Source organism: Sorex araneus, chromosome 1, assembly GCF_027595985.1.
Source record: "Sorex araneus isolate mSorAra2 chromosome 1, mSorAra2.pri, whole genome shotgun sequence".
NCBI lineage: Eukaryota > Metazoa > Chordata > Mammalia > Eulipotyphla > Soricidae > Sorex > Sorex araneus.
Genome location: NC_073302.1, coordinates 74,399,447 through 74,414,482, shown reverse-complemented (window position 1 = coordinate 74,414,482; position 15,036 = coordinate 74,399,447). Strand labels below are relative to the sequence as shown.

At 40.2% G+C, this 15,036-nt stretch overlaps 1 protein-coding gene across 2 annotated transcripts in view; it reads right to left on the bottom strand.

The window, feature by feature from the left end:
• The window catches only part of MAMDC2 (MAM domain containing 2), a 142,552-nt gene that overhangs the window by 23,040 nt on the left and 104,476 nt on the right, over positions 1-15,036 (bottom strand). For both annotated transcript variants that reach the window (XM_004600118.2, XM_055140993.1), the window contains exons 8-10: positions 14,032-14,175; positions 11,981-12,246; positions 2,240-2,333 (exon numbers count right to left, since the gene is read on the bottom strand). In XM_004600118.2, the coding sequence (XP_004600175.2) occupies positions 2,240-2,333; positions 11,981-12,246; positions 14,032-14,175 (504 nt within the window). The remainder of the gene's footprint in view (positions 1-2,239; positions 2,334-11,980; positions 12,247-14,031; positions 14,176-15,036) is intronic.

Below are 15,036 nucleotides of genomic sequence, written 5' to 3'. Positions count from 1 at the left end.
TTTTACTTTGTTTCATTTTATATACATGCAGGCTAATAAAGATTCACTCTCCTTTTTGGGGTATGAACTTGCAACAGAGGCGTTGGCGATCTCAGGCTGGAAACGATACTGGCGCGCTTTCCTCTAAGATGCGACCTGGGTGGCCACACATTTGCGCAGCCGCTCTGATGCTGATCGACCATGATCTGGAGGCCATCTAGACTGCTTTTGGTACCAGCAACTGCTTGCAGCAATGTCTCTAGACGGTGAACTAAGCCATAGTCCCATGCTGGCCGAGGAGGGGAAAGGTCTTTCTTTCTTGGCTTTTTTTCCCTTTTCGGGGAAAAACGGTGTGGCGTCTGCCATGTTATAAGGACCATTAAGGAGGTACATACTTGGTGGCAGGGAAAGAAGAAAAAAGAAAGAGGTATGAACTTGCAACAGAGGGACTCGTGGGCGATCTCGGGCTGGGGCGATACCAGTGCACTTTCCACTGAGATGCGACCAGGGTGGCCACACATTTGTGTGGCCGCTCTGATGCTGATTGACCACGATCCGGAGGCCAGCTAGACTACTTTTGGTACCAACAGCTGATTGCAGCAATGTCTCTAGATGGTGAACTAAGCCATAGCTCCATGCTGCCCCAGGAAGGAAAATGATGCAATTTCTAACATAAATCCCCATGGACTTAGTTACTAAAATACCAAAATACAGAACTCCCAAACCACGTGGCTGCCACTCCATATCTCTTCATTCTCAGCAATGGAAAACTAATTATCAAATGCTTCCTTGTCAGTAGGGCTGTTTTATGGGGGAAACCCCAACAACAATAGAGAGTTTGGTGTCGAAATATGGAATGTAACCAAGGTAAAGAGAAAGTGAAGTGAAATTTATCAGCTATGCAGGCAGGGGTGGGGGTGTGGAGGGTGGGAGGTATACTGGGGTTTTTGGTGGTGGAATATGTGCACTGGTGAAGGGACAGGTGTTTGAGCATTGTATAACTGAGACATAAACCTGAAAGCTTTCTAACTATCCACTTGGTGATTCAATAAAATAAATAAATTTAAAAAAAAGATTCACTCTTTTTTCAATATAGGGCTTTTAATTTTATTCTTTGAGTTGTCTTTGTCATGGCTTGCAAATTAAGAGACAATACAAGCCGTGTATTTTAATTAAACATGGAAATTTTTCTCCTGTGCCAGATTTATAACACAACTTGTTTATCTATTAAAGAAATTAACACATCATGATTTAGGGTAAATGATCATTGTAGATTTAGACTAGTGATTGTGGATCTAAGAACCCATCATTTTCTCATTAGATGTAATGTCCAACACATACTGCCATCTTTATTTTGTCACCATCATGGATACTTGGTCTATCATTCCATTTTTATATCAATTACTTAGAAAATATTTCATCTACTATCATTTAAAATTATAGTTATTGTAGTTGTGTAATAACCATTTTCTTAGAATTGCTTCAAATACTGCATTTGTAAAACAATAATAATAATAATTGCAATTACAAAAATGCTTTCACTTTATTTAATTAATTAATTTTTTGGAGGTGTTGGGTCATATCTAGTTATACTCAGGGTTTACTCTGGTTTACTCTGGGGACTATATGCAGGGCTAGGGATTGAAACGAACTGGCAGTACACAGGGCAAGCACCATGCCCATTGTACTATCTCTCCAGCCTTATATTTGTTTTTAACACACTGTTTTACGTGAAGTTCTGCATCATAGAGTTTGTGTGTATTCATAATAGGTAGTTATCAACACCTCTTTTAAGTTGAGGTTATGAGCTCAAATTATATCTGCAAACTCATATAAATGCACATAAACATTTCTAAATCACAAAGTTTAGTACACAACTCTATTAGAGGCACTTGTAGCAACACAACAAAAAAACAAAACAAAACAAAAACTCAAAGACTGAACAAGCACAGCTTAAATCTATGTGTTAAGATTTGATTTTGTTAAAGGACTGGAGCAGTAGCACAGAGAGTAGGGTGTTTGACTTGCACGTGACCGACCTGAGTTCTATTCCTCCATCCTTCTTGGAGAGCCAGGCAAACTACCGAGAGTATCCTGCCCGCACAGCAGAGCCTGGCAAGCTACCCGTGGCGTAGTCAATATGCCAAAAACAGTAACAACAAGTCTCACGATGGAGATGTTACTGGTGCCCGCTTGAGCAAATCGATGAACAATGGAAGGACAGTGCTACAATAGAAAGCTAAAGTGCATGCCCTCTTACCCGGAGATAAGCAGCTTCCCATCTCAATAGTAATGTCATCCAGGGCGACAAGTCCACAGTCCCAAAGACTTTTGCACAGGCTCATAAAAACCACCTGAAATCAAGAAAAATTAAACTATGAATTCTATTAACTGAACTTTGGAAATTCTTACAATCTGAAGCTTACTTTACACAGGAAGCATCCATAAGTACATTCTAGAAACTTCTTCATTGTCCATATGAAAAACAAGTCACAGTGGCATATGGATAGTTACAATTTATATATTAGCCTAGAATTAATTCTACCCGCCCCCCCCCCCACACACACCCTTTTTAAACTTTTGGACCATACTTGGCTGTGCGTAAGTCATACTTTCAGTTCTATGCTCAGGGTTTACTTCTGGTGGGATTCGAGAGATCATATGCAGTGCAGGAGAAGGCACCCAGATTAGCGTCCTGCAAGACAAGAGTACTACCCACTGTACTATCACTCCAGTTCCAATTGTATTATCTTCTGAAAACAGAGTCAAGCTTATAATGATTTATTTAATATACTAATACTGGAATTAATTGGCATTCTTTAAAAATCAGAGAGGGAGACAGAAGGTTAACTGGGTGATAGAGGAAAATACATTAAGTTTTAAATATTTCCTGCAGAAAATCCAGAGTAGATACTGAGTTGATGGTATGCCAAACATTTTTATGAACATTTCCAGCACAAAAAATATTGATTTTTTTGAAATGACTTTCTGGCAATGTGCTTCATTCATATCATGAATAAAGTTTCAGTTATTTGCCATCTAGAGACTTATGTTCCATTTCTAAGGAAATGATCTATGTCCTGGATGGTACTGCTATTAAAAGCCCTAAATGGAATTATTTTATCAGGCCAAACATTCTTACTGTTGTATGTGAAGGGAAAACAAATTCATACCATAAATTATTAAATTTATTGTGACAGCAACAGAGGAAAAAAATCTTGGGTTTCTTTCCATTAAGCCAATTTTAAAGTCTACTTTTCATACACATGAGTAAAGAGCACTTTTCAAAACATTTATATTAGATTTCCATTGTACTTTGTGGTTTGTAAAGCTGCTTCTCATGTATAATCTAATGTTTAATTAACATAAGGTCATCCAGTTCAGAGCCAATTTCTGAAAATGCGAAGCTTAATTCAAGCAAAAGCAAAGGAAATATAGCAGAATATAGAAACACAGCAGAAGCTAATACCCAGCTTAGGAAAAACTGTAAACATTTTACTTGAAGGACTGAAGGGTTAGGCCATATTATTGTGTTGCTCAGAGCTTTCTCCTGGCTCTGTTCTCACTCCTGCTATGTGTTCAGGGGTCACTCCTGATGGTGACCTGGAGACCATATGGGGATCAAACATGGGTTGGCCATGTGCAAGGCTAGCACCTTAACTCCCGTACTATCTCTTCAGCCCTCTTTTGGGAAATGGGGAGAATATTTTATTTTTTAAAAAGCTATTCATTCAGTTGGTTATACTTTCAACTTATTTGTATTATCAATGGGATTATTTTATCTTTGGTGATCATAATTATCAGAATATAGAATCTATCTAAAAAAGTTTTAAAATAATATGATTGCTTTATAATATGTACAGAAGGTCTTAAATAAGATTATCCGAAAAACTGCTAATTGCTTGATTATATTTAAATAACTTAAATTATACAAAAGGATTGTCTGCAGATGTAGGAAACATAACCATGTATATTCACCAAGAACATGATAGAATGCTTTTATAAGCTTTATAATTTTCTAATTTTTACAAGTTCTAGAATCTAAATATTATCAGCATATGTAAAAAGTTTTGCTTGCGTGATTTATGCCTGGAAACTTATTCCTCATTTGCAAAGCAAAGTCTGTGTCATTAGCTCTGAATGCAGTAATATTTTATCATCAATTTTTACTGTTATATGAGAACGAATAGTCATTTCTCTTATAATTTATTGAATTAATTATGCTTCAGAGAGAAAAGTCTTGACTTTCTTTCCCTTTGGCAGCTTTTAAGTCTATTTTTCACAGGAAAGGTGAAAAACCATGCTTTCAAAATGAATCTGTGGCAGTGAAATGATTCATCATGTAAATCATTACTTGAGTAAGATAAACATTTGGCATGCAAATTTATTCTAAGGAAAAGAATATTAACATGATCTTATGTATTTACTACATTTTCCTTTTTTTGGGGAAGGGGTTTCTCTCCTTTTTTTTTTTTTTGCTACATTTTAGAATGACCATAAAACCACGTAAAAAGAAGCAAACAAAATAAACTATATGTTCCACAATCTGGAACAAGCATAGCTATGACAACTTATGATTATTAGTAGTAGCAAAAAATTTGTTTCTTTCATACTATTAAATCAAAAAGCTTATTAGAAGAGGTAAAATAAGCTGCTGGAGGTCTGGTGGGGACTGGGATGGGGGTGGTGGGATATACTGGGGACACTGGTGGTAGAAAGTGTGCACTGGTGGAGGGATGGGTGTACGATCATTATATAGCTGAATCTTGAACATGAAGGCTTTGTAACTGTATCTTGTAGTGATTCAATAAAAAAAAGTAATATAGAGTTCATGCCCAATTCAATCAGCTTAATCAATGGCTGAATAATTAGCAGTACTTCTACATTAAAAAAAAATGGGTTGGATTTTCCTAACAAAAGAAATGGTGGGAGGGACCAGGAAACAAATCCAACCTTGTGCCGCTAATAGAAGACACAACTGAACTACACATTAAACAAAGGCTCAGAATTAAAGGATTGAAAATACTCAGGCAAGATATAAAAAATATCCAACAGATAATTCCTGGTTGTTGAGGACACTCCCACTCCCATACATTGCAGGATGACAAGCAGCAACTGGGGGCTCAACCACTAAATGCTAATATCACCATCAAATTTTGACAGTGAAAAATATGTCCAGAATTTGCCAACCATTATGAAAAAGAGGGTGGGGACCAAAAATCTCATATGCTTAAGGACCACTGATTAGAGTGGCAGATAACTGCTATGCAGTTAATTAACCCTCACTGACTAACTTCCTCTTAGATCGAGTCTCTGTGATGGACACTTTCCAGTCTGCCACCCTCCTCTTTGGATTCACTAGTTGATTTCAACTTGTTTATTCTACTCAAAAGAGCAGGGCGAAGGTTTACGTTGTTAAAGTGGGTTACTGAGTAAATTCCTATTCCTTTACACAGGGAAACAAAAGATAGAGGAACAGAGGGGGTGGCTGAACACTCGGAGGAAATAAACACAGGGCTTTACAGTTTCTAATTTACCTACCGCTCTGGGAAACTGCAAATTATCACAGGGCAATGCAATCTCTGCTTTCTTGTTTTATCCCTTAAAAAAAAAAAATCTCAGGACAGGAGATGGTTCAACATTTTGTACCATGCACCCCCCAGCACTGAATTCAGAGCAGTGCCAGGATTTGATCCTAAAACAAATGAAAAATCTCTCTGGGCCTTGGGATGACTTTGTGGCAAAAGCACCTGCCTCGTAAGCTGGAGACTGTGAGCGCTATCCCACTTATGCAGAGACTGGTCCTGGCACCTCTGCTGTTTGAGATGTCCAGTGTGATCTTCGGTGAACACCACACTAAACAATGTGCAGGCACCAGGGCCAAGTGTGTGAGTATATTGTACCACAGCCAGAGGTCCTTCCAGTCCCAGACCCCCCAACACAGTGACAGCATCAGAAACAAAGTGAAAGGGAGAAGGGAAAAAAATCTCTTGGGAACAATAGGCTACACAGCTGATCTTAAAAGGCAACAGAGAAAATTTTCCTTAGAATGTATCTTTTTTTTTTTTTTGGTTTTTGGGTCACACCCGGCGATGCACAGGGGTTACTCCTGGCTCTTCACTCAGGAATTACCCCTGGCGGTGTTCAGGGGACCATATGGGATGCTGGGATTAGAACCCGGGTCGGCTGCGTGCAAGGCAAATGCCCTATCCGCTGTGCTATCGCTCCAGCCCCTAGAATGTATCTTTTAACTCCTGTATAAATTTTGCTCTGCCACAATGTGGAGAAAGCATGTAGAAACCCAGCTACAAGGCTGTCCCTAGGCTCATGAAAGTTCTGGGCTATCCCAGAAAATCTGTTCAAAGGATATGTGAAGCGTTTACCTTGCCAAACTAAGTTGGGTTGGATTGTAAAAGGAATTTGGGTTGCCTGTCTTAACTTTATGAAATGTTTAATAGCATCCCAGGTCAGAGAGATAGTATGGGGGATAAGATGTGGTAAGGTGCTTGCTTAATATGTGACCAACCCAACTTTGATTCCCCCATGTGCTACATATGGTCTCTCCAGTTCTGCTAGTAGTGACTCTTGAGCGCAGATCCAGGAATAAGCCCTGAGCATGGCTGGGTGTGGTCCCCAGACAAACAAAAACAGCAGAAAAGAACTATCCACCACAACATAGAGGATTTTTCTGAGGGAGGGAGGAAATCAAGCATTTTCGGGACTGTAGAATATACTGAGCCTTTATGTGTCACTATAAAATGTTCGTAAAACAGAACAAAATGTTTGCTGAATTTTTTCACTGTTTTTAATAGTACTTTCCCTGACATGCTAGCTAGCCAGGTTGTTGGGTTAATCCACCATCTACTTTACCAATACTAGGCCTACAATTAGCATGTGAATGACAGTTTCTAGAAATGGGCTTTTATCTTCATATAGAAACATGTCTGTCCTATGCTAGCAATACCATAATTACACATGCTCACAAACACAGGAGTCTAGCTAGATTCTCAAATAGGCTAGAGGCGGTGGACCACAATGGTTTACCAGAGGGCTTGATTCTGGATTAAATTTAACTTTTCTTTCAATGAGGTTAAAATCCTTTAAAAAATCATTTGTGCAGATAAATTTCAAGATGGCAACTACAGAGTTATCAGGCTAATTATTCACAAAATTACTATCATCAATCATGTCAATATAATTTCAGACCTGATTCCAGAGGTGATTGACACAATTGTAGGAGTGCAATTGCGTTCATTTAACCTGCAAGTTGTAATAAATTTTCTTCTGTTTTGGGGCCATACCTGGCAGTGCTCAGGCATTACTCCTGGCTCTGCACTCAGGAATCATTCTTGGCGGGCTTGGAGAACCATATGGGATTCAGGGGATTGAACCTGGGTTGGCTGTGTATCATTTCTCATGCCCCGGGTTGGCCATGTATTATCTCTCAGGCCCTGAAATTTTTAAATAAAAAATTAAGTAGAGCAAATGAAAATTCCAGTAGTCTGGAGGGGTAGAATTTCAATGAATCTCTGAATCAGGCTAAGTGGTACTTACTCTAGAAAAACAAGAGATGCCATTTAAACATTTTTAGAATTTTAGCCATGTTTTTGGAAATACTTGCCAAATTTTAACAGCATGTATCTTCCAAATACTATATTTGATCCTCAAAGCCCACAAGAAAGCAGGGTTACCATGTATTTTTAAATAAGTCCGTCTCTAGCTGATCAACACTTCTTTTCCTTAAAAGACCCATATATTTTATTTTTACTTTTTAGAAAAGTAATTTAATTTAATTTAATTAAATTACATCTAATTTAATTCATTTTTTGGCCTTGACAAGCCACAAATATTGAGTAGCTTCCAGCTTCACTCAGTGTCAGTGTTTCTGCTCATGGCAGTCCTCTTCCGGGGGAGAAGGCATACTTTTTAGCCAGCAGGCCAACAGCTGACATTTTTTTCAGTGCTATTTTGGTTCTAAATACCCAGATCTCTCAACTCACTCATTTCAGAACCCATGTTATTTTCAGATATTTTGTCCATTGTAAACAGAGGGCAAATTCCAGAAGAGACTTCAGAATCAGCTCTTGAAATGAGGAAAAGGCTTATTTTAAACTCCTTTCATAAACTGGTAAATGTGTTTCCCTGAGTTCTGTGAGCCATTCTAGCAAACTTTATGTGAAGGAGCTTGAGTTGTCACCACGACTGAAGTAGTTATGTCACCTGGAGCACCTCCTACTTGCTATCAGCATCTGAAGAAAGAAAGGTGGGAAGCCTTGGGGGACAGCTTCACTTGTGGGATCTGAAACAATCTCCAACAAAACACATCAGAAATGAGGTCAGCTATAGATTCCCAGCTGGCTTTATAGAGAATTGCTTGTTGTGGGGCAGGGGCCCCATACAAATTCTCTCTCTCTCTCTCTTTCTCTCTCTCTCTCTCTCTCTCTCTCTCTCTCTCACACACACACACACACACACACACACACACACACACTGCTCATTTACACTCACACAGAAGTGTCAGAGTCAAGTGGGAAGAGTTCTGTGAGAAGTGAAAGAGGTCGATTGAACAGCACCCTTCCTTCCTCCCTTCCTGATGCTCAGGGTTTACTCTTGGCTCTGCACTCAGGAATCACTCCTGGTGGTGCTCAGGGGACCATATGGGATGCCAGGGATTGAATCCAGGTCAGCTGTGTACAAGGCAAACAACCTTCCCACTGTACTAACACTCTGGCCTCCCTCCTTCCCTCCCTCCCTCCTTCCCTCCCTCCCTCCCTCCCTCCCTCCCTCCCTCCCTCCCTCCCTCCCTCCCTTCCTTCCTTCCTTCCTTCCTTCCTTCCTTCCTTCCTTCCTTCCTTCCTTCCTTCCTTCCTTCCTTCCTTCCTTCCTTCCTTCCTTCCTTCCTTCCTCCCTTCCTTCCTCTGTCTCTCTCTGCTGTTCCCTCTCTTCCCTTCCCTATGTTTCTTTCTCCTTCCTTCCCTCCCTCCCCTCCCTTCCCATACTGGCTGTCCTCATGGTTTACTCCTGACTCTGCACTCAGGGATCACTCCTAGTAGGGCTCAGGAAACCATATGAGGTGCCAAGTTCAAACCTGAGTTGGACATGTGCAAGGCAAGAACCCTACCCACTGTACAATCTCTCTGGCCTCTGACAATACTTTTTTAAAAAAAACACAATCCTCACTGTTAATTGTTTGAGATTCTTTGCTAGTTTCTCACCATGAGAAGAGGATAAACTTTGGGTTTCCTCTACTCGCAAAACAGGAAAGGTGGGCAAATGAATACAAATGTCACTGTCACTGTCATCCCTTTGCTCATCAATTTGTTCAAGAGGGCACCGGTAACGTCTCTCATTGAGAGACTTGTTGTTACTGTTTTTGGCATATCCAATATGCCACACTTGCCAGGCTCTGTGGTGAAAGTATGAGGACCCCATACTTTCGGTAGCTTGCCAGGCTCTTCGAGAGGGGCGGAGGAATCGAACTCGGGTTGGCTGCGTGAAAGGCGAACACCCAACCGCTGTGCTATCGCTCCAGCCCAAATACAAATGTAGATAAGATTTTTGAACATGTGCAAGTAGAGTATGGAGAGCTTGATTTTTAGGGTGGAATAGGACTAAGGTCAGAAGCCAAGGAAGAGAAGGACATTGGGGGGGGGGTGAGGGAACACCTGGTGTGAAGAGAACAGCTTACCAATTGGTTCAACAATTACTGTTTCTGAAAGTCTGTCACAATCGGTGTAAGATTCTAATTCTGGTTTCTCCTTGGGGCCCAGAGAGATGTACAACAGGTAAGGTGCTTGCCTTACATGAGATCCAGCAAAATTTGATCCCCAGCATTGCATATGTATGGTTCCTGAGAGCACAGAGCCAAGAGTATGCCCTCAGCACAGTTAATTGTGGCAGAAAGACAAAAATAAAGCCAAATTCTGATTCCCTCCTACCCAAACCTGACAAAAAAGGCAAAAGGAGAAGAAGCTGGTTGTTACAGGCTATAGATATGTTTTGTTACCATGCTTTTCAGAATCATTTTTAAATACCTAATGTAAAAAGGAGAAAGTGAGGGGGCCGGAGCGATAGCACAGCGGGTAGGGCGTTTGCCTTGCACGCGGCCGACCCGGGTTCGATCCCCGGCATCCCATATGGTCCCCCAAGCACTGCCAGGAGTAATTCCTGAGTGCAAAGCCAGGAGTAACCCCTGAGCATTGCTGGGTGTGACCCAAAAAGAAAAAAAAAAAAAAAAAGGAGAAAGTGAGTGTGTTGGTACAATATGTTAATATACTGTAGCCAGAGACTAAGAATGGGGTGTTTTGTGCCTTCCACGTCCTTAGTCCCTCAATTCAATTTCACATTAAAATGTATTCCTCATGACTGAATAATTTTCCTTGCTCTGTGTGATATTAGTATAATCTGTTCTATAACGTATTGATTATCTTGTCAATGAGTAATGATTCATTCTACTCTGTTCTCATTTGCCCTGCTTAATTTATGTTAGGACATTAACATCCTGGTGCAGTGATTTCCATAAAGTTTCTAGACACCACAAAGTGTGTGCTATCTCCTTTCATATATTTTGTATACACATTTTTTTCCTTTTTAGGCCACACCTGGTAATGCTCAGGGGTTACTTTTGCACTCAGGAATCACTCCTGGTGGTGCATGCAGGACCAGATGAGGTGCCAGGGATCCAACCCGGGTTGGCCGCATGCAAGGCAAGAGCCCTAACCACTGAACTATTGCTCTGGCCCCACATTGGGGTGTGTCTTTTTAAATCCTTAAATTCCTTTCCAGAAGAGTATCTTATTATTAATTAGCTACCTATTTATAAAATTTCCAGGATCTATATAGATTTGTTATTACATTTAAGCAAATTTCTAAGTATTGCCTTTTAAATTTTATCTTGGATATTTGACCTTTAGCTGTATTTTTCTTATTTTTAAAAAACACAAAAAATTTAAAAGCAAAAGTCTGAGTTACTTACTGGAATGATTCTGGGATATTGAACATGATTAACTGATTCAATAGCTATTCAATAATTTGTGCCCCCACTGTATGAATCATCTACTTGAAGAAAGGAATATTCCTTCCTTTCTTATGCAGAGGGAGTACTTGATAATATTTTCTCATTGTTTGGAGGGCCAAAACAAAACTTTTTTCATACTAGTTTGGTATCTTGTGGTAGAGGACAGATTTTATTGTCTCTGTAAAGTTAACTTAAGATTGTGAATTTTGGGGGCTGGAGCGATAGCACAGTGGTTAGGGTGTTTGCCTTGCAAGCACCCAACCCAGGTTTGAATCCCAGCATCCCATATGGCCCCCTGAGCACTGCCAAGGGTAATTCCTGAGTGCAGAGCCAGGAGTGACCCCTGTGCATCGCCAAGTGTGACCGAAAAAGAAAACAAACAAACAAACAAAAGATTGTGAATTTTTAAGTTAAGGATATTAGAATTTTTCCCCTTTCCTATTATGATCTCTTTGTATTCTCATTGCAATCTAGATCGGCTGCTGATGGTTGCCTTAGGTAACTTCTCTCTGGGTTGATTCCGTGTTTTTTTTGTTGTTGTTGTGTTTGAAATTGAACTTCTCCAGTGTTCAGCTTAGGTTGTTAACCTGAAGGCTTTGATGCAGAACCAGGATCACTGATTTCACCTTTTAACAACACTAACATTCCCCTGTGTGTCTTTGTGTGTCTGTGAACTATTGTATCAAACTGAAGTTTAGCTATTGAACTTGGACTATCTGTGTTCCCTATCTTTGGACTCTTTTCAGGGAATCCAAGAAATAAACAAGAAGAAAACTCCCTCGAGATGGTCATGATTCAAAGACAAAGACAATGCAAAAGGACTAAAACTTACAAATTTTTGCATGGCTGGGGAGAGGATGTGGCGCTAGGGGAGTCAGCTAGATCAAAGAAAAGAACATATCACCAGGTGAAAATATTTAAGTGGAAATTCATTAGCCCAATCCAGTGACCAAAAAGGAACAAAGGCTGCTTGTTTGACTGTACCTTGGTAGGCATGGGCTTCTTAAAGGTGATTTCAGTGTGAAGCCAAACCCCCCTGGGGGACTCTTGCACAGACCAGATCTTCTCTTGAACCACATGGTTTTCTTCAAAAATAAAAACTGCCAGGGCATCGCTCATTTTCAAAAACCCATAGATGGCATAATAAAAACGTAGACAGTATGGTAAGTTTCCAAGCAGGGAGGGGCCATAGAGCCTTCCAACGTAGCCAGAGTGAGATGTAAACTTTGTGTTGGCCAGCAAGTAATAACCTGTGAACAGGACAAAGCATTCAGTGTGTCACAAATGAAAGAATTACAAATATACAACCAGATTTTTGTCTATGGTGTTCTATTGCAAATAAACCGTCTTCAGTTCTAAGTATATCTAATAGGCCTGCATTAGTTTCCAACTACATGTGTGCAGATGCCAGTCTGCAATCAGTGTATACACTTTTCATGGAGTAAAAAGGATGACATTGTCTTGGGGCTCCTAACTGCCTGGACCAACCCGTCAACCTAGACTGAGTTATGTGAGTCATGAGGCTGCAAGGCATACAGCGAACTTATCCTTCTGTCTGCAGTGGCCAGTGGAGACAAATTGATTGCAGACTGGCCTGGCAGTTCTTGGAGACGGGGGTAAGAGGGGGTTCCTGTGTCTGGGTAAAGCCTATTGCAGTCTTGTCCCTGAAAAGCAGGTGCTGAAGATCTGTATTCTTCCCTTACATAAATAACAGAAAAATAAGATGAAGAGAACTTCCTCCAAGTAACTCTACTCTTCCCACGCTAAGTGCGAAACTTACCATTATAGCCTAGGTAGCCTGAGGGGGAAAATACTGGCTTATATTTTTCCTTTTTCCCCCCATAGGTTTTCTTAGGAGTGTCTTAAATCCCTGCTGTGTGGTTTAGTTTTTCCCAGTTATTAAACTCATCCGACTTAAGTTCTCTGGGTTTTTTTTGGAGGGGAGGAGCACACTCTGCAATGCTCAGAGCTAACTCCTGGCTCTGTGTTCAAGGGTCAACCCTGCTGGGCTTGAAAGAATGTATGTGGTGCCAGGGATCAAACCCCTGGTGGGCTGGGTGCAAGGCAAGTGCATTACCCACTGTACTATCTCTCTGACCCACCATTCTTCATTTCTTTCATCATATTCATCACAACTTACACTGGTAGGTCTATTTGTCCAATGTTTCTCTTGCCCATTCTAATGCATATAGGCCAGAGAGGCCCTTACTAACTCCTGATCTCTTCACCCCAACATTTAGTCTGACCAAAGTCAATAATTTTAAATAATTTTTATATATACGTATTTTAATTAAAAAAGCACAAAATTACAAGTATAAAATTTCAGGATCCTTTTCAAGGTTGTTCCCAGAGCTGGAACAAGTGCCAGCCCCTTAAATTTAAGCTCCATCAACATTAGTAAATTCACCATGGAGTCCAGTGTTTAAAGAACTGTTGAGTCAATGAACAGGACACTAACCCCTTGAGAACCTGTTCTTGACTCCAGTAGTGTTCCCCTGGGGACACCATTAACAGGTTAGGAAACCCACTACAAGAGGAAGTCAAACCAATTTCTTAGAACCCTTGTAGGTACATCCACTAAATGCCCACCCAACATTTTCCAGTAGCTTATAAAACTTTTATTTTACCCTATGTATTTTTCCTGTAGAAAAAGAACAAAACACCAACTGCATACTTTTAGCCATTCAAAGTCATTTAAAGGGATTCTATGTAATATTTAATATCCTCTCAATGCTGTATGAAGGTACTAAATTCCACTAACTCCAGAACAGTATCTCACCAATTGTCAATTCCCATCTCCCCAGCCCTTCATATCCACTAATATCTGCTTTCTGTTTTTCTGGATTGGACTCGAATATTTAAGATTATTGGAACTCATCATTTTATAAAGTTTCTCCTTCATCTAAAGAGCAGAGTAAGGTAATTTCCAAAGGGTTTACTATTTAACTAACTGACAAATACTTTTGCTAGCCCATTAAATTGAATTTCACTGCTAAAAAAAATGTGATACATTCCCACACAGAGTCTTGGTTTACCAAAACCGGAAGTGTGGTCTCCAGGGCGATACAGGTTTGGTTTTACTTTCACTCGGGTCCAACCCCGACTTTCTTTATCCTGGTAAAAGCTGCAGAGATCTTCCTCAAAACTGCAGCTTGCTTGCATGGCACTGGGAGACAGTTCTGTGCAGAGAAGAACCATAGTTAAAGCAAACCAAATGATGGATATTATGAGCGTACATCAACTGATTGATAAACACACTGGCCTTGGGAGAGACGAAAGAACTAAAACCCAACAAAAGATTTTTACCCTAATGGTCTGCTGACAGGTTAGCATCAAACCCACACTTCAGCAGAATAGGAAAATCGTTCTTTTCCTCTCTAAAGGCATAGAAGAAAGCAGTTCTAATCACATTCTTTGTGAAGAGAAGTGCATGAGTTCAAAAGAAATTTCCCCTCACAATGTTAGGATTGCAAGCATTTATTCACATATTTCTTCACAATTCACAATTCATTCATCTAAAGAAAAAAGAAAAGGGTACAGACTTTTTTTTAAAAAAAAAAAACCCTCCATTTCTTTGGCTTTTGATATTTTAGAAATAATATTTCCCAGAAGTAATCTTCCTTTGTTGATCAATCTCTGTGCCAGAAGCACCACCGCTATCTATATATAACTGCTATCAGTAGTAGGAGCAGGTCTCTTGGAAGAAACTTATTACTCAATATACATCACACTGGCGAGGAAAATGAGACCATTCTGTCACTCATAATGCTATTATCCTGGCTTTTGCTGAGTTTTGGTATCATTTACTCTTATCATAAGTAACAACTCATCCCAGATTGCTGGAGGGAACAAGGCATGGAAGATTTCCGTCCTTCCCCTAAAGCAACTTGCTCACAGTAGGTGGTGACTATGGACCTCACTGCTTTGAATGTCCTCGAAGTCCCTAGGGATTGTGCTTGCCACAGTCCAGGGCACATGCAGTGGAGCAAGTTTGAGCTTGTTCTGCATGCTGACCCAAACTGGTGTAAACGTTGAAGGTC